This window comes from Tinamus guttatus, unplaced genomic scaffold, assembly GCF_059628265.1.
Source record: "Tinamus guttatus ecotype Peru unplaced genomic scaffold, ASM5962826v1 Tinamus_guttatus_pri_ptg000075l, whole genome shotgun sequence".
NCBI classification, from domain to species: domain Eukaryota; kingdom Metazoa; phylum Chordata; class Aves; order Tinamiformes; family Tinamidae; genus Tinamus; species Tinamus guttatus.
In genome coordinates, this window is record NW_028288609.1 from 477,716 (window position 1) to 500,581 (window position 22,866).

Here is a 22,866-nt window from a genome sequence, read left to right on the forward strand (position 1 = left end):
CACAGCGTTTCACCTTTAGTTGAAATTTTCACTGCAAAAACCCTCCAATTATGCAAACTCATGAACAAATCCCCATTATATTAACCCCAACTCCTGCTTGCTTCCCTCTCCAGAATGAGCTTTAACAGCCAAAGTGGAGGAACGTTTTCACAACAAATACCCATTTTCCCTGATTGCTGGTTATTTAGGGTTTGTATCTTCACGTTTCTAAGACCCCGGAACAACCTCTCAGGATTTTTCCTAAGTTGACAACGGAACCCAACAATTCACCTTCCCTAATGCTAAAGCACCGCAGCTCCGAACAGCAGCTCCGCAGGTTTGATGACAAATGTAAGGACATTCCAGCCCGGCTGGGCAACGCAGCCCACCCCAACGCTGTGAATCAGCAGGATTTCAGTACGAGCAGCCCCCGTCCCAACCCTCTGCGTCAGTTTGGATCTTCCTAAAACAACATTAAAAAAAGTAATAACGAAATACTCTCTCACCAGCAATGCTGCAATGTAAGAATAAACCCACAAATGCCATGGAATAGCATTAGGCTTTTGTTGGCAATAAGTTTTAAAGCAAAACATTATTAGCATCCCCATTTAAGAGCCTAAACAACACATGTTTAAAAAATACATATACTGTGCATATAAAAGTCATAGCGGAGAAGCAAAGCTTTATGTAAAAGTTGACATCTCTGCCCTTGGCTCCTCGTGACCCTGAGCCCAGTCCCTACCTGCTTCCTGAGCGCGCAGCACCGCGGGTTTGCAGTGTTGTATTTGAACAGGAGAGCAGTGACACCTTCCAGCCCTTGCTGTTTGCAGCGCAAACCAAGCAGCTGCAGAGGGTTAACGAGGCTCTTGGTACCACGGTTATCCCAGCTCAGCTGAGCCTCCTCTGTTAACTCTCATAGCCACAGCTCCAAAAGGACAGGCAAAAAAGGTGGAGAGGAGGAGGGAGAAAACGAGACGCGCAGAGCGTTCTGTGTTTGAAAAAGGGAAAAGAAATCTTTTATGACTGCCATAACTAACAATTTCAAAGACAACTCTAGAAGCAAAACTGCACTTTGTCAAGGAATTCCGCGAACGCCCAAGCCCGGTGCTGATGCATGCACTGCAGCTCCAAGGGATGCTCCTACCTGCGCCTGCGTGCCGAGGTGACGCCGCAGCCGCGGGGCCTGCGCAGGAGCCGAGCGCCGCGGCCGCCGCGTTAACCCCTCGCTCGGGAGCTCCCGGGCTCGAGCGCGTCAGCGCGAGCAGCTGCAAAAGGACGTTTTAAAAAATAAAGCCTTGTCTTACAAAGTCACGCAGATTTTTCCATGTTTTGCTTTCGTTGCTCTCTGCCTCAGCCACCAGGACTCATCTAAGAGGCAGCTTTGCATATTTTAAAAGGGAAAGAGAGATTCACGGGCTCACTCAGTGCAAAAGCATAAGTAAAACTTTAATCAGTGCGGAGCGCATTTGGTATTTGCACGTGGTTAGGTTTCCTATGGAGCAAGCCATCTGCTTGGGGGGAAAGCCAGCCCTGTTTGCAATATGGAGACATTCTAATTAATGAAGTAAAAATAGCAGTTTGGCTTAAGAGGCTTTGGCAATGCACAAAACAGACTTAAGTCCCTTCGTTTAGCAGGCAAGATCTTTTTGTCAAGAGAGGCTGTTTTACCAGAGCTCCCGTTGCAGCCTTGCTCCATTCACCAGGACGCTGCAGCCCCTTCCACAAGGTTTGGGGTTTTGCCCTTTCCCGTTACCTCTTGCTGCCAAAGGCTCCTTCCCCCGGTGACCCGGAGCTGCGTTCGCTCGTACGGCGGCGTCGCTCCCACGGGGCCGTTCAGAGCGGGGTTAATCCCGCCGGGTTTTGGCGGCGCTGGGAAGCGGCTGGACAAGCGCTGCGGGAAGGCGCTCGGACAGCGGCTGGATGAGCGAGGGGAGGAGAAACCTGGCGCGTGCAGGAGCCCCCGGTGCTGGTGCACGGGCAGGCACCGCGCTCCGGGTGCGGAAAGGCTCCTCCTTGCCCGGTTCCCAGGTATCCGGGATGGAAGGTCTCGGCTCACAGCACTTTAACACTCGCAACGACACGGTCGGGGCTCGCGGGGTCATTCACACGCACAAAACGCAAAGGAACTTCACTGCAACGTGGATCTGCTTGTGTTTATGTTTATGACTGCAGTGCTTGGAAGCAGGAATTGAAATTCGGGGCCTACTGTGCTGGCTGCTCCTAGGGAAATGCAACGAGCCGCTGGCCATCGGGAACGCGCCAGCTCGGCCTGCTCCGGGAGTGGAATTTGGGGGACAGGAATTTGGGGGGATGAACACAAGGGGATTATCTCCTTCCTCTACCAATTGGAGACATCAACGAGCCCTCAGCCAACGGGCTGTTTAGGGTCTCACTGAGGATGGCAACTTCCCGGTGTTCCCAACGTGAGGAACGCGCAGGACCGCGCAGGCACCGCGGCTGCCCGGGGCGAGACACGGACACGAGCGACCGGTGCCACGCGCCAGGACCTGCCCTGGCCAGCACGGAGCTCTCCCGGCCCCTTCGCCAAAGTGCAGGTGGGAATTGCCATTAATTCCCTTGTGACAAAATTCATTCCGGAATTGCTGGACTCTAACTCAACACAGGGCCAAATCTTGGTCTCCCTGAACAGATTCCTCTGCATTTGGTGGATTAAGCAGCACGAAACAGGCTGGTCCCCACCCCAGGACCCCAAGGCTCTGCCGAGGGGCCGCTCTTCCCGCCGGCCGCGTCTCCCTGTCCGGAGCCGCTCCGGGGCCGCTCCATCCAGCAACAGGACCCTGAGGACCCCGCGCGTCGGGGCTCCGCGTGTCACCTCCGGCCTGTCCGCACCATCCCATCGGGAACCACACATCCACACTGAGATTCCTTTAAACAAACACAGCAGATGTGCAAAGATTAATTCCTGCTAAAAATAACCAGAGCAATCTCTCTCCTCGTATATTTAACTATTAAGTGCTTTACGCCGTGGCAGCTCAGGAACTTTTTCAAACCTCACTTTTATGGTAGCAATCCACCTTCGCTTTCCGTCGGTTTTGCACTTCATTTGAGCACAAGTCCCAAAACTGCAGCCTATAGATTTGCTCATGGGTTGCAGAAATCCGAGGGTCTCGTAGGAAGAAAGCAGTCATGTCACATTATTTAGTCTGTCCTTTATTTATATGCTATTAAATTACAGTAAAAGTCACCTTATGCATTTTATGAGCTATCCCAGTATCACTTATCCACATAAGCAGCTGCTGAAGTTTTAATATCAGTATTACATGACAGGAAATAAAAGGGGTCTTTGAACAAGAACGAGCTGGCAGCAAACCCTTCCTGGCAAAAGTTTCTTGGCTTCCCAAGTCATCCCTGATTTACAGCTGGAAATCAGTAGCGCCGAGAATCACATTTTCTAGAATATAAATGCTAAATTTCGTGATGCAGTTTATTTTCAGTAAAGACAACGCAAATTCGGCCAAATATCTATGTTATGAAAAGGGATGTTTTTGTTGGGAGTGTCCTGGTTTTTTCCCATTCTTTTACACCTATTTTACGTTACTGCCCAACCAAAACCAGGCCCCCCGGCACAGAGCACTCGCTGATGAGAAAAACAGCTCCAGCCTGAGCAGCTCCCACGTGAGCGACCATTATACCACAAAGAAAACACACGATAAGCGCAGGCAAATGTGCAACATAATGAAATATCACTGTGTCCAAACACTGCAAAATGAGAGCGCTGGAAATGCAAAGGGTTCAACTGAGAGGACTGCACTGATGTTGCATTAAAACACATTAAAAATGCAAGGACTTTGGAGAACTCTGCAGTGTTTTTACCTCCGCGTTGGTTAGAAATCACAAATATGTTAAATACTTCATGAGCAAGGGACGTGCAGCAGTGGGATCACAAGGAGGAAAAACGGAAAACGGCCCTGGAAAAAGAAGCTTCTATGTCAAGCCTGGCTGCTTGATAATTATCTTTTTCTGTTGTTGTTGTTCATACCTAAGAGCAAATCCAGAGGCCGTTCCTCAACTTACCTGCAAGTAGAGGGGAAATAAAGCCAAAGGCCAAAGAAACTGCCCTTTGCAAAGAAATTCCAAAATCCCCGCTCGCGTGTGCAGCTGCCATTTGGGGATACCTCTGGTAGCGCGGAGTGATCCCTCAAGGAAGTTCATCCGTTCACGGAAAGGGGCTTCTACAGGAAACGGGATTTCCTGGTGTCCTTCTCGCTATCCCGACTAACGCGAACGGCCCAAATGTTGTTTGTTCCCCCGCGCGCGGCGCGCAGGGCTCTCCGCACCGGCCCGCGGCGCTCCGCGCGATCCCGTTATCCCGTTATCCGTCCCGCGGGATGGCGGCCGGCACCGCTTCCCCGCGCGGCGCCCGACGGAAAAGGGGACCCCGAGATAAATCAAAGCACCAAACACCAGCAGCCTTCGTGTTCAGCGGGAGGAGAAGTCAACGCCAACCCCTTGGGAATGCCGAGGCTGGAGAGCCTGCGTGGCCAGGGAGAGAAGAGCTGGGAAACAACCGGATAAACAACTACGTGGCAGCAGGAGCGCAGCAAGGAGATATGCAGGAATTGGGAAAATAACCCCCCTTTGAGCTTCCAGAATCGAGATTGCTGCTTCTGTTACCCCAGTGAACTTAAGAGGAGAGAGGTACAAGACCAGATTCCAAAGCAAGGTAATCAAGGCATTACAAACGAAGGGAGCCACGTAGAGGACTTCCAAACGCGTCCACGAAACCTGCCTGCAGCTCTCCCTTCAATACTCGCGACCTCTGCAAAATCGGACACGGGTAAAGCTGTACATGTGAAGAGAAAAACAGCCCGCATTAAAGTAAAAATACTTGAGCTTATGTTCCCTGGGCCTTGCTTCCACAGGGATGGAAACCTCAAAGTCAGGACATTCTATTTCCCTATTAAACTGCAACACTAGTAAAAAAGAAAATCAAGAATACAGGCTTCAATTAATAAGCAAATCAGTATGGAAAGAAAATGAAGTTTTACCTCTCCAATTTGGGGTTTACTTTAAATTGATGATCTGCTTTCTAGACTGCGTCAAGGAAAGAGGTCAAATCCATTAGTCCCCTCTAAAAAGCAACCAGCCGAGCAGCAGGTCCCTGTTTAAGAAGAGTCTTTGGCTGAAGAGGAGCAAGAAATTCCTGCTTCGTTCACCTGTGAGCCAGGGAAGGCCACAAAGGAGCCGACCTGGAGCTCATAAACCGTGAGTGCTCTCCTACCTTGCATGCACATGGGTCGGTTTTCCACGGGTTTTTATTCCTTTCAATAAAACTGTGTGGGCAACCCAGCGATCAAAATGAGAAATTTCACCGTGAACAACTTGGAGGAAGTGGAGTTCTCAGTCACTTAAGGCAGACAAGAACAACGGAGGAATAAATTCATTTCCTAAATCCTGTATTAATTCTTGAGGTATCACTGAAAAAGTAAGGCAATACAAGTCGAAAGCAGACAGAATATTCAGTATAGTATTAAAATCCTGCTACAATTGTAGTTATTATAACAAAAATCCAATCTAAATGAAGCAAATGCCTCTCTCTAGATCAGTCCCAGCAGCTATAGGAATACGGGATCTCCAGGGGACAAGTGTCTTGGGGTATCACTTGGAGAGCAGATGCAACAGGCAATTCCCAGCCACGCTCCATAGGATTCCGCCCTTATGGCAGGTTCCGAAGCTGGAGCAGCAGAGTGCAGGAATCTCTGCATTGCAAGCTCTCTCCGATGTACCAAGAGCGGTCTAATAATTCTTGCACAGTAATAACTACGACTCTTCTGGCTGTCATCACAGTTCATCCATCTTCCCCTGTATTTTGGGCTGCGTATTTTATAACTGCAAAGTCAAAAAGTAGCTAGTGAAGGTGCAATTTAATAAAGTAACCACCTAATAACACCTTTCAGCAGCCTCGTCTTGACTCTCATCATCAAATTCAGGAGCTTAAGCACAAATGAAACTATGAGAGGTTTATTTTGCATTCCAAGGTTTAACAATAAAAGTGGGAATAAAGACAGTTTTAGCAATCCTTGCTGGATCCCACACAGCAGTATGTTCTCCTTCCATGCTATTTTATGAGTTCAAAGACTACCAAAAAGGAGTATTTTTCTCCACTTCTCCCAACAAATATCATTTTTGAAAAAGAACTCATGGTACGTAACATCTGAGCCTATTTCACAATAAATCTAGGTGTTCAAGTAAAGGACAGGAGATGCTTTTTGGTGGCAATAGCCGGGAAGTTCACACAGTCCCAACACAGACCTTGCTAGGAGCAAAGACACTCAAAACAAGCAATCAAAAAAAAGGCAATTTGTCACCATTTTATAACACAAATCTTAAAAAGTTGCATGAATTTTTGCATTATAGCCTGTATCACACATATTGCTGTTAAATTTTCTAGTTTATATTTCTATTATCTACTCTGTCTTCTTTTATGTATCTACTACATCAAATATTACAGATTGCTGCTAAAATATTGTTTTCTGGTGTCACTGCACCCATGCCTACAGGTTCTGCAGAGAAAAGGCACCGAAGTACAAACCTTTCTCAGCCCTCCTGACAATGCAGATTTCGAAAAGCAAAAATCAGCACTGAAATCTGTGGAAAGGCTCCTTGAACTCCCGTTGGAGGAGCCGGCAGCTCCCGGCGAGGCACCGCACCCGGCGACGAGGAGATTTCTCTATTTCATCTGTTCAGTTATTGCAAAAAACGGAGCTGGGATGGTGCCAAGCCACGTGACACCAAAGTTCACAAGCTAATTAATCAAGGCAATTACCCAGGGCGGGCTGTGCCTCACATCTATTAATCTGAACTCCTTGCAGGCAGAACTTCGCCACAGACAGAAACCGCAGTTTCAACGTGCAAAAAGAACATAAAGCACAAAGCCTGACACCCAGCTTCAGCTTTTCTCTGTTATATTTGTACTTTTTTCTTTTTTCCTGCATATGGTATTTTTTTTTGCTTATTTTTGCTCCCCATCAGGATCTGGCTACAAGAAAAATGGGCATTTCATATTCAACAAAGATAAAATGACTGAAACGCCCCACTTGCAGGCTGATCTGAACATAATCCTGTTTATTCAGAAACATATGATACTGGATCACAATTTCCAGAATTGTGAGAAGCATTTACTCTGACCTTGCATACAAGCAGCATTTTTTACGGATTAAATTTTGTTTTTCAAATAATGCTTTTGAATTAAGGAATCAAAGTCTGTTTCTTATATAAGAGCTGGAGCTCGGCTTGTTCTAATGCTGAAAGCCCAAGATCAGACATCAGTGTTTTCTAACTGATTTTACTGATGAAATAGTTGAATTCACAGCCATAAACCTGTTTTCTTAATTGGTTTCTTTGGAATGTTTGAATTATTATTGATGGGACAATTTTTAAGTTTCCTTACAAATTCTGGACAAATCCTCCCATTGTGATATTTGCTTTTGAAGCAGGAAGACTTGTTACTTTGGAATTGGTTATCGGAACACTATGAATTTAGGAGGACTGTGTCATTCGGCATGGAAAAAAGAAATGGAATTTTCCCCTTTGCTTATCGGTATCATTTGTTTCTGCACAGCTTTGGATGCACTTGGACTTGTCAGAACATTTCTGCTCCCTCTGCTGGCTCATCCTGGGTAAAACAAATAAAGATGTTTCCTACGCGCTGACTTCGATAAACCACGACACTGTCCCCATCGCAACCTGCCCCCAGATTACACAAATATATTTTATGCTTTCCCTTTACACCTGTGCGTCACAGCAGCCCGATAATAACCATGTACTAGTGCATTTCCTTCCCAGCCCCCAAACCCGGGTGGTTCTAACACGATCAATGCTGCTGATTTCTTAGCACCATTATTCCGTGTTTTCCTTTCAAGCTGAGCTTGTTCAAGGCTTGCTCTGGGGTCGGGACACAGGAAGGCAGTTCTGACACACACATTAAGCACCGTGCTCTCTTCTTCAGCATTTATCACCATATCCAAACGTTTCGCAGAAATTGCTCATTCAGAAGAGCGAGGGAAAGAGAGCATCTCCATTTGCAAACGGGCAGTCCACGTACACAAATTACAGTAAATATTTCCAGCAATGTTTGGTACTCTCAGTATGTAAAAGAGGGTATGTATGTGGTACCCGAGCAGCCTTTGGGGGCTCATGGCCTTATCTCCATCCTCTCAGTGCACACCCCTGAATCCCCCTGCTCTGCTGCCTCTTCCCAAGGACCTTCTTCATCCTTCCTGCCTGGAAACGCTTTTCAGGACTTGCTCCATGGTATTTCCAGGCACTGGGACAAGGACGACCAAGTTTCACTTCCCAAACCATCATTTCCCTTGCACAGAGCAACACTTGCCCTTTCCCAGGCACCGAGAGCCTCCTTGATGCTTCTTGGGGTCTGTTCTCCGATCTCTCCACCCTCCACTAAACGCCGTGGGACCAGCACGGAGCTCTCCAGGTCATTGGAGAACAGGAGGGGAGCTCCAGCTCCTGACAGTTTATTGCACCTTTCCTGCAAGAGCTCCGCAGCGCTGCTCTTCCCTGCAGGACGGTTGTTCCTTCGGGTCTGTGATCCGTATGGGAAAATGCAAACGCGTAAGTCAACTGTCCAGGTTCTTTACAGGTTTCTTACTAGCAATTACCAGCACAGTTAAAAAAAAAAAAAAAAGTATTTATGCAGAAATCAGCTGTTGGTCACCAGGGATTAACACAGTTTGGTTACACAATGAAACCCACCGTGGTCCTGGAAGACCTGGACACGTCTTGTTTCGGGTCTTATTCTACAAGAAACCCAAGTTCACACACAAGCCGAAGTCAAATACTGCTTTGTGCCAGCACAACACTCAACCGAAGTTGTATATATACACACATATGTATAAATTTGAAGTCAAATAGCTGCTGCTGTACCTGGGAGCCCCAAGCCAAGCAGAGCACGGAGCCAGGCAGCCCTGCTCCTGCAGGGTGAATTAACAGCAATCGGAGCCCTGGCTAACGAAGGGAACGAGCTGAGCGGGATTAGAGCTGATAGAGAGGAGCTTGAGAATGGGCTCACTGACCTAGAGAGAAATCTGCGATGAAAAGCTGCAAAGAGGAATAGATCTGGAAAACAAAGGGTGGATGACCGAGAACAGAGGCCTTGTGGATAGAGAGACGTACCAAAAGACGGAGAAAAAGCAAAAGATCAAGAATTTGTTCCCAGCAGCTATACCAGCCTCGGTGCTGCCAGGTACCTGGAGCAAGGCTTCTTCTCTTTTTTTTAAAGCTATGTGAAATAAACACAGCAATTTCAGGGAGGAAATTGAACATTTCGAGCTCTTTTAGAGGCACCTTTAATGAGAAGGCAAGGACCAAGAACAGGCTGTGCCACTACCAAGACACCAAATCCACCCGCGCGAAAGGGCGGCCTCTTAAACACCTCTGCATGGCCAGGAGAGCCGTGCATCATAAAGAAAAGAAAGCAGTAAAAATCCTCCAAAACGAAAACCTCAGAGAGCCCGAAACACAACATTTCGGAAAGATGGGGAGATGCTACTCCATCATCACAACATCAGACATTACCAAACACCCCCATTCCTCCCATTCCTCCCTCATTCTGCCCAAGAAGCAGCCAAACAGTAAGGAAGACTGAAACGTTTCTGCTTGTTTAGCTCTGCCAGATCTCCTTGAATACACCTAATATTGTGGGTTTTCCACTCCAGAGTTCAGAAATAAAGCAGTAAAATGCAGTAATCTGCAGGAGTCAAATACTGAGAAAAACGGGGGAAAGAAAAGGCAGCTTCTACAAGTGAAAACCAAAGGCAAGGAGAAAAGGGAGTTTAGAAACGTAGCACAACCCGAGAACTTGCTGGGGAAGAGCTGGATCTCAGAGGAAAGCTTGAAATACGGCTCTGAGAAACTTTCCCTGTACTAATGGCCTAAGAACCCAGTGCAGCACCGTGAGACAGCAATCGAGAGGAAGGAATAAAAAATCCTCCTCCAGAAAAACATTTGCATTTACGTCTGTAAACCAGAAAAAAAGCAACAAATAGGTGAAAAATAAAGCAACAAGCCAAGTCTCGAGCGGGTGGGAAGAGCCACAAAGGGGAGAGGGGAATAAAGTCACTTGTGGGGCTGCGGAAGCACAAGAGGAGGCGCGAGCGGCCGCTCCGACGGGATGAGCAGAGGCCTCGGGATCCGCCTGTGGCCACGGGCAGGTTTGGGAAGACACCGGCAGGGTCCGGATGGACCGAACCAGCTCAACCCCCCTGCCCTGCCCCGAAAGACGGAGCTCGAGCGGCTCTCACTGAGCACGGAAACTACAAACACTAGAGGCTTGGAGAGACCTGTCAAAAGAAACATGGATTTATGAGCAATAAAGCAAGTTGGACTAATATTTGTACTGGTACAAAAAATGTGTCTGGGGATCAGAAGCAAAGAAATATATCTAAGATGACTACGGGCACGAGTTGCTAGAATTCTCCTTGGGATAGTCGCAGGGGAAAGAGGCAGCAACTTTATTTGCCAAAAGTCTTTTATTTGCCTGGGAAGAGATTGATGCATGGAGAAGATAAACATTCCGAGCACGTGTATGTTCCTTAATAAGCAGGAATGCATATATATGTATGTACAGCCCTTCCTGGTATATATTCCCTATGAAGTCTCATGAAGTACCTTGAATTATATAAATTAAAACAATGGCTGTACAATGAAGTTAAAGATAGGTCTGGTTCATTCTCAAATTGAATTGAATGGTAGTGGACTAGTCAATATAGGTTAAGATTTGCTTAAAAAAAAAAAAATCTACCAAATTTGTTAGAATAAGATGGTCTGAATTCTATTTGGATAGAGTACCCTGAGCAGATGGATGCACTCACTATTCACCACCACAATAAATGCTGTAAGCCTGAAATGGCTTCCAGCACCTCACTCTGAATATCTTGGCAAGTTAGCTTATCCTAACGTCTATGGGATTCATCACCTGGATCTGATCACTCAGCAATTTCATGGCAAAAGGAAACCCAAGCAGTGTTTGTCACTCTTGGAAGCCCTCAGCACGTTCATGTCCACAGGAGGAAGATCAGATGGGTAAGAAACTGCATGGGGCTGTGGCAAAGTGGTGCTGGGAGCAGCCCAGAAAAACCTTTCATCTTCTAAGGGCACAAATCAAGAGAAGAGAGTGTTCGACGAGGGCTCCTTTAGTCCCGGAATTAAAATATGAACTGACAGGGTCCAAAAAGCCATATAAACACAGTTAGAAGGAATTGGCTCTCCTGTGAATGAGGAGAGCAGAAGAGGTTCTAAGGAACTTAGAACAAAACTATCATGAAAAACAGACAGATTCCTAGCTAGAAAGCTCATGGAAAACAATGGGGAGCCTCCCATCAATGAGGGATATAACGGGGTCTAACTCCTCACTAACCAGAGCAGAGAGCAGGGCTGTGGTAACGGGATGGAGGATTGTGTCTCCCTGGTGAGTCTAACCTGAAGAGAGAGCAGGGAACCGACCACGGCCTCCGTCGGAAACAAAATGCACCAATTCTTGGGCTGCCACCTCACACAGAAGATACAAAGCTGAAAACAAACACAACAAACCTGTTTACAGCTCCATTTTACAAGCTTCTAATGGCAAATGTAACTCTTATAGCAGGAGTAATTTAATGCAATATCTTAGGAAGGAAATAGTCCATCTTGGAAAAGAAATGAGGATAATTAAAATTGGTGGAAAGGGTAGATGTATCACGTAGGCCTATGTCACTAATAAAATATTGCAGTGAATATATTAGCGAATTGATTTAATGTGAACTGTTCAAATATCCACCCCGATCGCTGAGCGCTGGGCACGCGCAGCAGCCTGCAGACACAGACGGGAGCTGTGGATTTGGGCCTTCCAATATTCTCATATTGGCCCCGCATACAAACATGGGGACAGATCTTACACATCTACATAGCTTCAAAAATTGAGGATTTTATAGCAATATTTAACAATATTCGGATCAAAACCATCTTTGGGAACGCTGGTGCCTCGTAGCTTTGTAGAAGATCGGTTTATGGCAGAGAAAAATCTATTCAAATCAAGATATGGTCGCAATTTTAATGCATCCTCAGGGCATTACCATAAAATATCTTCAGTGCCCTGCTTCCGTCGCAGGGGGATTTTTGTTACGACATGAGATGAAGCGTGTGCACAAAGAGGCAGGCACAGAACTGCACCACACACAGTGCCCTGCCATGAAATCCTATCAGGCCTGGTTGGAAAACACACTGCAAAAATTAACCACGGGAGATTACGCAATCTGATGCTGCAGTAGAAATTCATTTATTTTAATTGCCATTACTGCGTGTAACTGTACATTCATATGCATGTAATTGGTATTCTTCTTTTATAAATATTTTAATTTATGAGCCACAATGCCATAAAGGGTAACACGGAAAGCAGCTGAGTCAAAACACATTTCAAGCGCAGCCCTTCAGAGAAGCTGCTCAGCACTTTCGGGAAGGGGCAGCACAACGAGACACTTTCATGTGAGGGCTGTCGCGTGCTTTTAATGGCCAGGACCTGCCAAAGCCACGGCGAGGCCGTCAGCCCGGCTCTGCTGCCCTGCTTGCTGCTTACGGTGCTGCAAAGACAGGAACGGCCAAGAAGGCTGATTTCAGAGACCGGGGCGTTCACCTCGACCCCTCCAAGAGCCACAACGCCCCTAACACCTCCCCTTAGTGCCCTTCACAAGGGTGACGTCCCCCCGGCACGGCTACGCCGATTCGGCTGCTCCGAGCGATCACCAGAGTGATCTGGGAAGCTCCATTCCCAGAATCCAACTTCTATTTTGCTCTTTAATTCCTCGTGTTAATGCCGGGGTGATAAATGTAGACTAAATGTCTAATTTACAGTACTTAAAAAAAACAAACAAAAACAAGCATCCTAGCTTTCCACCTAAAAATACCAGAGTCCTAACACTGAGGGCCTGGAAAGGCAAACATGATATAGGTGACTAATTTAAAGTATGTGCTTACCATATGAGAAGGCTGTAAAGTGGTGAAAAATGCAGCCCTAGTCGCCCCCTTCTTGGGAAGGGAGGGAGGATGAAGGGAAGGACAGGGTGGAGGTTCAGCACAGGCAAAGCCAGCAGGTCAGAGCAGGAATATCCAGGTGGGCTTCGGAGCCGTGCAAAGGGCTGCTCTACTGCACATGATCCTCAGTGACGGGCTCAGGCCCTAGAAATGAGCCAGGAACAACAGCAGAAACAGCCCAAATGTCCCGAGGAACGGCCGTGAAGATGTCACCTGGGCCGTGAAGATGTCACCTGGGCTGTGAAGATGTCACCTGCGTCACTCCAGCGCGGCCAGCTCAGCCGGGGGACAAGAGAGCAGTAACCAGGGACGAATGAGGAGCAACTGCAATGATTTACGTAAGCTTTAAACTTAAGAAGCTGTTGATCACTATTACTGGGGGCATTTATGCAGGACAACATAAATCTCCATTGCATAACTAAGATTTTTACTAGAGTTAAAGACAGAAACACATGGTAGTATATGTTACTCACAGAAATGTATAGCCATGTCCAATCTTGGTATTTGGGAACTGAAGTTTTTCATTCACAAAGAAAGAAACCAGTATTGGGAGAGCTCTGCATGTGCAGGGGCCTCAACACAGGGAGATGAACAGAGAGGAACAGCAGGGACTGGGGACACCTGGCACAGAGCTGGCTCTGCCGCTGTTCAGGATCGTCCACTGCACATTTTGGAAGGCTGGGCCTGTTGTCAGGGCAGGATCTGCCCTTTCCTGGGCTTCAAACTGTCCATATGACAGACCTGAATGCGGTGTGAAATTACAGAGGACAGAGCCATCCACAGCAGGACTGTCCCAAACCTCCGTGTTTCTCTCCTTGCAGGTACCTCGCTCAAAGGGCCACGCTGGCAACAAAAGCAGGAGATAAAAAGCAAATAAACAACGTCATGACACCAGTGAATGGGAACACCAGCCTGGTCCTGGGAACCCGCTGTGAGATCAACGTCCTTGCACACTAAAAGGTGCAAACCAAGGACTATAATGCAACGAGGCAGCACTAAACTTCTTGTGCTAAAACATTGTCAGGATCAACCAACACTACCCAGGACTGTCACCAGAAAGCAGATTCTCAGCAGATTATTCCAGTCCAAAAACTGAAATGACAAAGCCAGCCCTGCTACCAGGAACAGTGCAGCGTTACTGCTGAAAAACACAACCCCTTCTTCCAAGTAAGGCTGGAGGTAGTAAGACAGTAAAACAAACACATATTCCTTGGTTTCAGCCAAAGGGATGCAGCCCTGGTTCCTCTCTCCTCTGCATTAATCACCATTGTGTTTTTGCACAAGCACTTGTGGTTTCCCCAGGAATGCACACACACACACACACGCTGTTTACATGCAAGCACAAGCATTAACAAACAATAGGTCCCAGTATATCCAAATGTGCTGCCAGATGGCTTGGAAAAGAAAAAATAAAATAGCTACTTAAAAGCTCTTACACTGCCAGGACTCCATTTTTGGAAATAACTAGGAAAGTTGGAAGTATTTTTAAAGCTTACCAACATTTTTGCAACGTTTTGCTTTACAACAAGAACCATCTCTATCCTCCTTCATGCATCAAACAGGCTTAGGAGATATTTGAACCCGTGCTAAATTCAGATGGAGCCTACCAGGAGCACCGACTGTCCAAAACAGAACTTTTGACCAACACTCCTGCAATTATAAATCCACATTCTGCAGCAAAGCTTAAGCATCAACCCCAGCAATGAGTAGGCAAAATGATTTTCCAAATTGCACTGAGATTCCGCAAGTTAGATGTGTGCACGCACAGAAATACAAACATATTTTTGAATGTTGAAAGAATTTATATTATGTAATACTCAGAGGGTGGCTTGGAAATGGGAATTGAGATGTTTTGGGTGTGCTCTGTGAAATCTGCCTACAATATTCTCTATTGGAGTAGAGGTAATAAGTATCCCAGCAGCACTTCAAGCTTCATTATTGCAACTTCACTAAACTTAACCAAAAGTTTAGCACAGATATCAAACTCAATATTCTGCAGTAGCCTCAGCCTTTGTTACTACAGCTCTGTTATACTGTCTAACTACTTGAAAACTGCATGAAGTGGCAATTACCCAGGGCGAGTTATTAGTCGTGATTTCGCCCAAACAAAACTATCTTATTTTACAGGATTATGTTATTCATATTGAGAAAAAAAATGCAATTATTATCACAGATTTTGTCTGTATTGTAGAGGATTCACACATGGTATCACCTTGAACAAAACTTGATTTATAGTCTTCTTGATTACCATTATTGAAATATGAACTTTGATGTTGATTTACTGCACGGTTACACACATCTATTATTTGTTTTTCCTGTGCATCTTATCTCCCTAGTAAAACTAAATTCTGTGGTCTGTATGTAGGATTGGGGTTTTTTAAATATTAAACCACCACACAAAATTACAATGCTGTATGATGATGTTTTGAGCCGACAAGATCACCAACTAACTACATATACTAATTAAAAAGAAAAAAGACCCAGTAAGAGCAAAACAGCAGACATGAAAGACATGCTTTAAAAAACTGTAAGTAAAATATATACACGAGGTATTGGCATTTACTTACCACTGGACCTGTTTTTGCGGTTTGCCTTTCCTCCTGTAAGAAGCATCTTGAGGCTGTTTCGAAACATGGCGATCCCGTTCCACCTTGCGAATGCCCAAAACTGCAAAACAAAAACACCGTCTATGAAACGTGCCGTGTCCCTTTCCTCCTCCATCCCGGCCGCTTCCAAGAACAACACGACGTCTTCAGCACTGCTAACAAAACCCGTTTGTCCAATGCATCGACCAATTATTATCCCAGAATAATGGATCTGAAGAATAACAACAGAGAAAAATCAACTTTTGGGAACAAGTTTGGGCAAAGTCTGCCTCCGTTTCCCAGGACTTTCAAAGCCCAGGCTGGGAGAGCTGCTGCCTTGCAGGTTGGTTAGAAGTCAAAAATCAACCTCGCCGACAGTGACCTAGACCTGTCGTCTGGAGGAGGCACCTCCAACCCCGAGTTAAGATCTCCCATGTAAGAAAACTGAGACAGAAACATTATCTATGTATTTTCCCGACTCCGTACATCTGAAAATAATAAATAGAACGGTGTCCCCACGTCCCCAAAGAATGAGTTTGTGTTCAGAAGACACTCTGACATCTTCCCCTGGTGAACACCCTCCTTTTGGAGCAGGCAAGTCATTAAACAACAGGAACAAAAGCAGCTCCAGATTAGACCAAAAGAAGAGCAGAGCCCTTGATCAGGCCACACCATAAAGCCCAACTTGGACTCTTTTTTTACCTTGTAATCTAGGCACCGTGTTCACCTTCTAGAAATAAACTACAGTTGTTTCTTCCCAACAATGTTCAGTTCTTCTTGGAGGGTGCTCGGTAAAACATTCTCTAAGGTTTAGTTACTTCATGGTTTCCTAATATTTTCAAGCATAAATACAATAATATCCAATTCCAAAAGCCTTATATGTGTATTAAAAGCCACTAAAAGTCTTTGTAAAATGTTCCATGCAATCACATATGAAGACTGCAAATCAGGGCACACACATTAGAAATTAAGGAATGTAAATTAAGAGGCATATATTAAGAAGACATCAGTAATAGTATCTTTTTGCATATTAGTTTTCAGGTTTTATTAACATGTGAACACGGAATTGACATTTTCCAAAACAAAAATCCATCTTTCGCAAATTAGCGAACTCTTTTCAAAGAGCATTCAAACTTAAAAAGGAATAAGTAACAAGGCCCTTCAAAAAATAAATGACAAATTTACGAAGTTAATTACCACAAGATGAAAAAGAATGAAAAAGAGGAAAATACACGACACAAACCAAGTCATTCTTTCAAGCAGTTCCTCCACGTACAATGTATACAGCATACAGCAGCCTGCTCCGCATTTCCTTGCGAGAGCTGCTGAACTGAAACCTTTCCACGTTCCTCAAAAATCATCCAGCTTAACCTCCATTCCCTAAAACTGCACTGGGATCAGGAGAATGTTTGAGAAGCAGCCTAATTACATGAGACCTAGTGGGCTATATCCAAGAAGAAATGACATTTAGCGCAGCCTTTTCTTACCTCACCCCCCTATACTTGCTGCTGCTTTGACCTATATCCATATGAAGAGCGCACAAGCACTCAAGGAACACCAGGCGGCCGTATGGCACAATGTGACACTGCCACTGCACAGGGAGACACCACGAACGGTGCCAGTCAAACGCACCGGCTCTTCGGCTCCTCTGAACGACCCATCACAACAGCTCTGCAGTTCCAGGAGCCACATACTCATGGGCTCCTTGTTATATGGGCTTCTGTGCCCATATAACAAGGAGCAGAATTTAGAGATTAAAGATTTTCAGGAAGTTGCCTTGAAAAAGCATGTCTTTGTTTTAATATTTAAGAACTTCTAAGATTGTTTTGAAAAGAGGAAAATATGGATTAAAAGCATTAAAAACTACCCAGCAGAGGTTTTAAAACAATGAAGGGCTTACTAGACAAGGATCTGGAAACTAACAGGCTTTAGAATAATTGAATATGAACACAAATAATAGTTTCATGGAAGTTATGCACCGTGGAAAGCCTGGGCAGTAGCTGTTGCCATCAAAAGGGAGACAAGTGCTGTATTTTGAAGATGTATACAACTTATTTTGAGTAACAGCTCATTTCACTACTTGGCTTGGGAAACAGCACTTCCAGAGGCTGCTCTTGGCAAGAGCGCTGGACCAAAACAGCTATTTGCTTTGGGAGCCCCATCTGCACGGCAGCGAGGAGGGCACTGCTGGAAAGGGGCGATTTCCATGGTCTCCATGGCTAGAAGGACATTCTGCTTTCATTTCATCCAGAACATGCCCATACGTCTGGTAAGGAAGATGGAGAATTCCACCAGAACATAATGCCATTGATAAACAACTTATTGAAATTTCATAACTCTACTGTTCTCAAATAATACTTCTCAGCATCGTAGCAAGATAAGTTGAGCATGACAGATTATCTACTAATACACTTTGCAACTCAAACTAACGTCAGGCAGGGTTTGAACCTGTCCTTTTCAATTAAAAAAATCTCCAACAATACACAATTTCAGTGCAGGGCTTTAGCACCAGGAAAATGAAACAGCTATGCAAGATGAGATGAGAAGCATGAACAGGACTGAATATTACCACTGACTTGAAGAAAGTCAGTCAAAACCAGTACCTTCTTGAATGAGAGAATGTAATGACCTTGAAATTAGGCAAATTCAACTTTGAATGAGACTTTATCATTCTGCATAACCTGGTTTCTAATTCTAGACTAACAGTACTAACTGAATTCATAAGGGACACTTATGTTCTCCATATACAATGTCAATTATACAGGCTTTGAGGAAAGCTGTAACTGAGGAAAAGTTAGGAATACAATTAAACACTTCCATCGCCTCGTCTGCAGTGCCTTTAACGTGCTCTACATTGACCATAACTGTTAAACCGTAAATGATGTCAGCAGCTTCCTCTGTCAACAACCACCTGCATTAGGAACTTGAGTTTGGAGGACTCCTTAAAACCCTTCTGCAAAGTCTAGCTGACCTGTCTGCCCCTAAAGGTGACAAATTGGAGGAAAGTTCAGGGCAGTTTCTGCTGCCAGGACCAACACGTCTCATCCTACCAGGGCCAACAAGCCCGAAGCTGCCCCAGGGCACCACGAGATTGGAGGAAGCTTCCGTGCTTCATCAGGGCCCTCGTGTCCCAGCAGCACATGGAGCAGCCAAAAATTCCTTCCGCCCCCTCAGAATAGCTCCACGCTGCATGTTGTGTTTGAGATGCTCTTCTTCATGTTACATGATGGCAATTTTAAAGATCCAATGGCATTAACACATGTTAATCTGTTAGCACATGCTGAAGACTCCCTCAAAACACAAACATTTTGGTGTTTTACAAACGAAAAACTAAGCTGAAAAATTAACCCAGAATGCTGCTGCACCGTTATATATATTATATATTTTGTTCACAAAAAACTTCAAGCAGCAATTAGATAATTTACACAATCTGAGGGCAGCACCAGGGCCAGAGCACAGGCACATGGTGCCCCTGCTGCACTGCACTTCTTGGGAGTAGACATGAACTGGAGTAAGAGGACAAATTCGGGGCTATTTAAACAGATTTAGAGATTTCCGTAAAGAAAATACAGGACTGCAAAGGGGGAAAAAAAAATTCTCCTACCTGGATATTTTTAGACACGTTAAGTCTCTAGGAAAGAGGCGTCTTCCTCCATGCACCAGGAGTCCTGAAAGACACAAAGCCGCTCGCGTTAGGGCACGTCCTGGCGGAGCCGCCGCGGAGCGCGCACGGAGCGTGGACGGAGCGCGGACGGAGCGTGGACGGAACGCGCATGGAGCGTGGACGGAGCGCGGACGGAGCGCGCACGGAGCGTGCATGGAATGCGCACGGAGCGTGGACGGAACGCGCACGGAGCGCGCACGGAGCGTGCATGGAACGCGCACGGAATGCGGCCGTCCCCCGCCACCACCGTCACGGAGCTCCATGGGGGCATCTGGGCCTGGCGCGTTCCCTGTGCACATCCCGGCACCGCGGCCGTGGCGAGGGGCGCAGCGAGGAGAGCCCCCAGCGCCGCGCGGGGCCTGCGGCGGGAGGAGGATCCCCGGGACGTCTCCGCAGCCTCTAACGTTACACCATGAAGTGCTGCCAAGGGTAAGCTGTGAAACCACGTTAGTCTCGGCTCACGGGGTCCTGTACGGAGCAGCCTAGAGCACCGGTCAGGAAATGCTTCCTTGGCTGGGAAGGGAGCCGCGGGAATCGCCATCCGCCTCCCTGCTCTTGGGCACGCGGGATCCCAAGGGCGCCCAAATCCCGGCCGATGCTGCGGCTCCGGACGCTGCCGACCCCGGGAATCGCACGGGGAGGAAGATCCGGGCCCGAGCGAGGCCCAGACCACGCGCGGCAGGAGAGGAGCTCACGGGACTCGGCGAGCGCGCGGGAGCCAAACCCCAACGCGCCAGCTCCAGAACGGCTTCTGTCGGACACTGCTCCCCCGAAACTGCCAGCTGCGGAGCGCCCCAAGAAACAAGAGCAAAGCACCTTCCAGCTTTCCTCTGGCATCCTGCCCAATCCCCTCGAACTGCTCAAAACGAGGCATTTCACAGCATCTCCAGTAAGCGAGCACGAAGACTTTTTTTTCTTTCCAACACGGCTTTGTTGCAATTCTTGGAAAATCAACACACACTGTGTTTGGGAACAGCAAAAATAACCCTCAATAAATATTTCTGCTTGCTGCCATCCATCTTCTGGATACCTGTTGCCCAAGACGATACACTGGGACAGAACAGGGGTGTCTGGGGCTGGGACAGCCCGTGGGTGCTCGACAACCTTCCCCGCGCGCCGCCGTCCAACAGCGGAGCCTTCACCTGCCCCTATTATCACCAGAAACCTCCACGGGAATGCGGCGGATATTAGCGGGCTCTCAATAAAACCAGAATGCCATTGAAGGGCTTTTATTCTTTAGATGCCTTTAACCCCCTAATTATATTTGTAAATTCTGCTGTTTAACTGCAGGAAAGTTATAAGTTCTGACATGTTGTATCACAACAAATTTATTTGGAGAATAATATACACAGTTACAGTGAAAAAATCAATTGTAGAGTTATTCCTTCTTGATTAAAACATAAATCCCTACTGCAGTGTGTTTTAATCAGTAACAACACGCAGTTAGAATCTCTTCAGATGCCTAAGAATTTGGGAGGCTAAAGCCTATATTCTGCAATACGGCTGTAAGTCATAATGTGTATTTTTAACTTTTTTCTTCAATGGCTTTAGTGTAGTTTTCTTAGAAGATTTTTCTTTGGCTAGGCAGAGAGAAGACAATAACCCTATTTCTTGACTCTTATTTTTCTCCAAAACCAATAAAATACCAACTCCTCTTTGCTCCCCCAAGCATACAGCGGCTCCTATAAAATAGGGCACTAAGTCGCGGAACAAACAGCCGATCCGAACACAAAAAGCGGCTCCGTCTTCACCCTCCTGCTGCCTTTAGCCCTCCGCGAAGGCACCAATTACTGTCGGGGGGATTTCTGAGGCTAAAACACAACCAGCAGCAGCCAAGCGACAGCAGTGCCGTCCAATCGCCACCCCAGTCTGCAGATTCCCAGCGTGACCTACATAGGAATATTTTAAGTTCCACAGGGCCAAAAAAAAATCAGGTAATTAATGCTGGGAACACCGAAAACAGAATGAAGTGTCCCAAGAAGCTCACAACCCATTTGGCTACAGAGAAAAGCAGGAAAAGCTGCTTCACCCACCACCTGTGTTCAGCCACATTCTGAGCAATTATCGATTTCTTTTAATTTATCACCAGCACAGAGTAATATCAACTCAAGCACACATCTCCTGTAGCACGTTTCTTGCTCTGGGGTGGCTCTCGCTTTGTTCAGCTCCGTGGGGTACAACACAAAGCCATCCTGCCACGGGACTGCGGGTCTCCCACAAAGCTCTTCGGGATTTCTCCGCATTCAGGACCTTTTCACCAGTTCAGATTTAGCTTTCAAACAGCTCCACGATGAACAATCAGAACGTAAGAAAATAAGAACGCAAAGAAATGCTGCTAGAAAGTATGAGATTCTTATTAAATAATTATTAAGAATTGCAAAGCCAAGTAGCCAAAAAATTAAGAGATACAAGAATTAACATCCACCAGGGTCTTGCTATCTGGAGGAGTCAGAAACCTGGATTCTATGAACATCAAAACGCTCGTGGGGCGTTAGAGCAGCAGGTCTGAGTAACCTACCTCCTACTGGAACGTGCTACGTCTTTCGTCACCCTTAGATGAATCATTTTATTAATTTTACCATGGTAGCTAAAGGGAAGACTTCTTCACATTCTTAAACATGATAAAAACTTTTTTTGTTGTTATAATGAGTTCATCAGCTCTAAGAGAGAGACTGTCAACTTGGAAATATCGTCTATTCTATATTTGAAAATATTTAATATCAATATGGAGCACATTTCTGATTAAGAGGATGAAATGTAAAATTAATATTCTATCCATCTTAGGCCAAACAAAGCAAACGTTTTTTAATAATCTATGGAAACAGATATTGCATTTGAGCAGGTGAAGTTGCACAGCTAATTGAAACAGAAGGCTCTAACCCAGTGTAGAATGGGTCAAAGGTACCCCCATCTCAACAGTTTAATTATATTTTTCCAGAGAAGTTAACAACTTACTCATACTTTTATCAACAGAGCATTAATACCCAGACATTAAACACAATGACCATCTGTCTTGGAAAACCAGCACTACACCGATGAGCAGAACATGTTGCTCAACCAGTCCTGCTGGAAAGAAATTTCTGAAATGGTCTCATGAATAGGGATTTCCATCTTTAAAGGAGGTTATTTTTCTCGTTTTGGCTGTCAGTTGCACCAGCTGGTATTCATCTGATAAATTGTGTAAGCTTGGCTGGTATTCGAAAAATCAAATCCCAGTTTAAACTCTTTGCACATATATACATGCTGGAAACAAAATGCATACCCAAAGAAAAAGAGTTTTGATTCCGGTTCTAACTTGCATTAGCTGATTTTTAAACAGAACATGCTATTTAGTGATGACTCCCATTCACCGTTAAAGATCAGGAAAAAAATATTCTTTAAACTACAGTAATGTCAATATGGTTGATTTAACTTTATTAAAGACCAGTCTGGAAAATAAGAGTCACGTTTCCATCTTGATAAAGAACAAGTCTTCTCAACTTCTTATTCACTAATTAAAAGTAAGGCTTGAATTATATGTTACTATACATAATTACTATACTTAAGGAGCTCATTAGATGAGAACTTATACCATCGATAAATAAAGAATTCCAG

The 22,866-nt window shown here is 45.7% G+C and overlaps 1 protein-coding gene across 5 annotated transcripts in view; it reads right to left on the bottom strand.

The window, feature by feature from the left end:
* Positions 1-22,866, bottom strand: part of TANC2 (tetratricopeptide repeat, ankyrin repeat and coiled-coil containing 2) — a 143,931-nt gene that overhangs the window by 98,849 nt on the left and 22,216 nt on the right. For all 5 annotated transcript variants that reach the window (XM_088519891.1, XM_088519890.1, XM_088519889.1 and 2 more), the window contains exons 2-3: positions 19,213-19,276; positions 15,591-15,690 (exon numbers count right to left, since the gene is read on the bottom strand). In XM_088519891.1, the coding sequence (XP_088376017.1) occupies positions 15,591-15,657 (67 nt within the window). In that variant the 5' untranslated portion in view covers positions 15,658-15,690; positions 19,213-19,276. The remainder of the gene's footprint in view (positions 1-15,590; positions 15,691-19,212; positions 19,277-22,866) is intronic.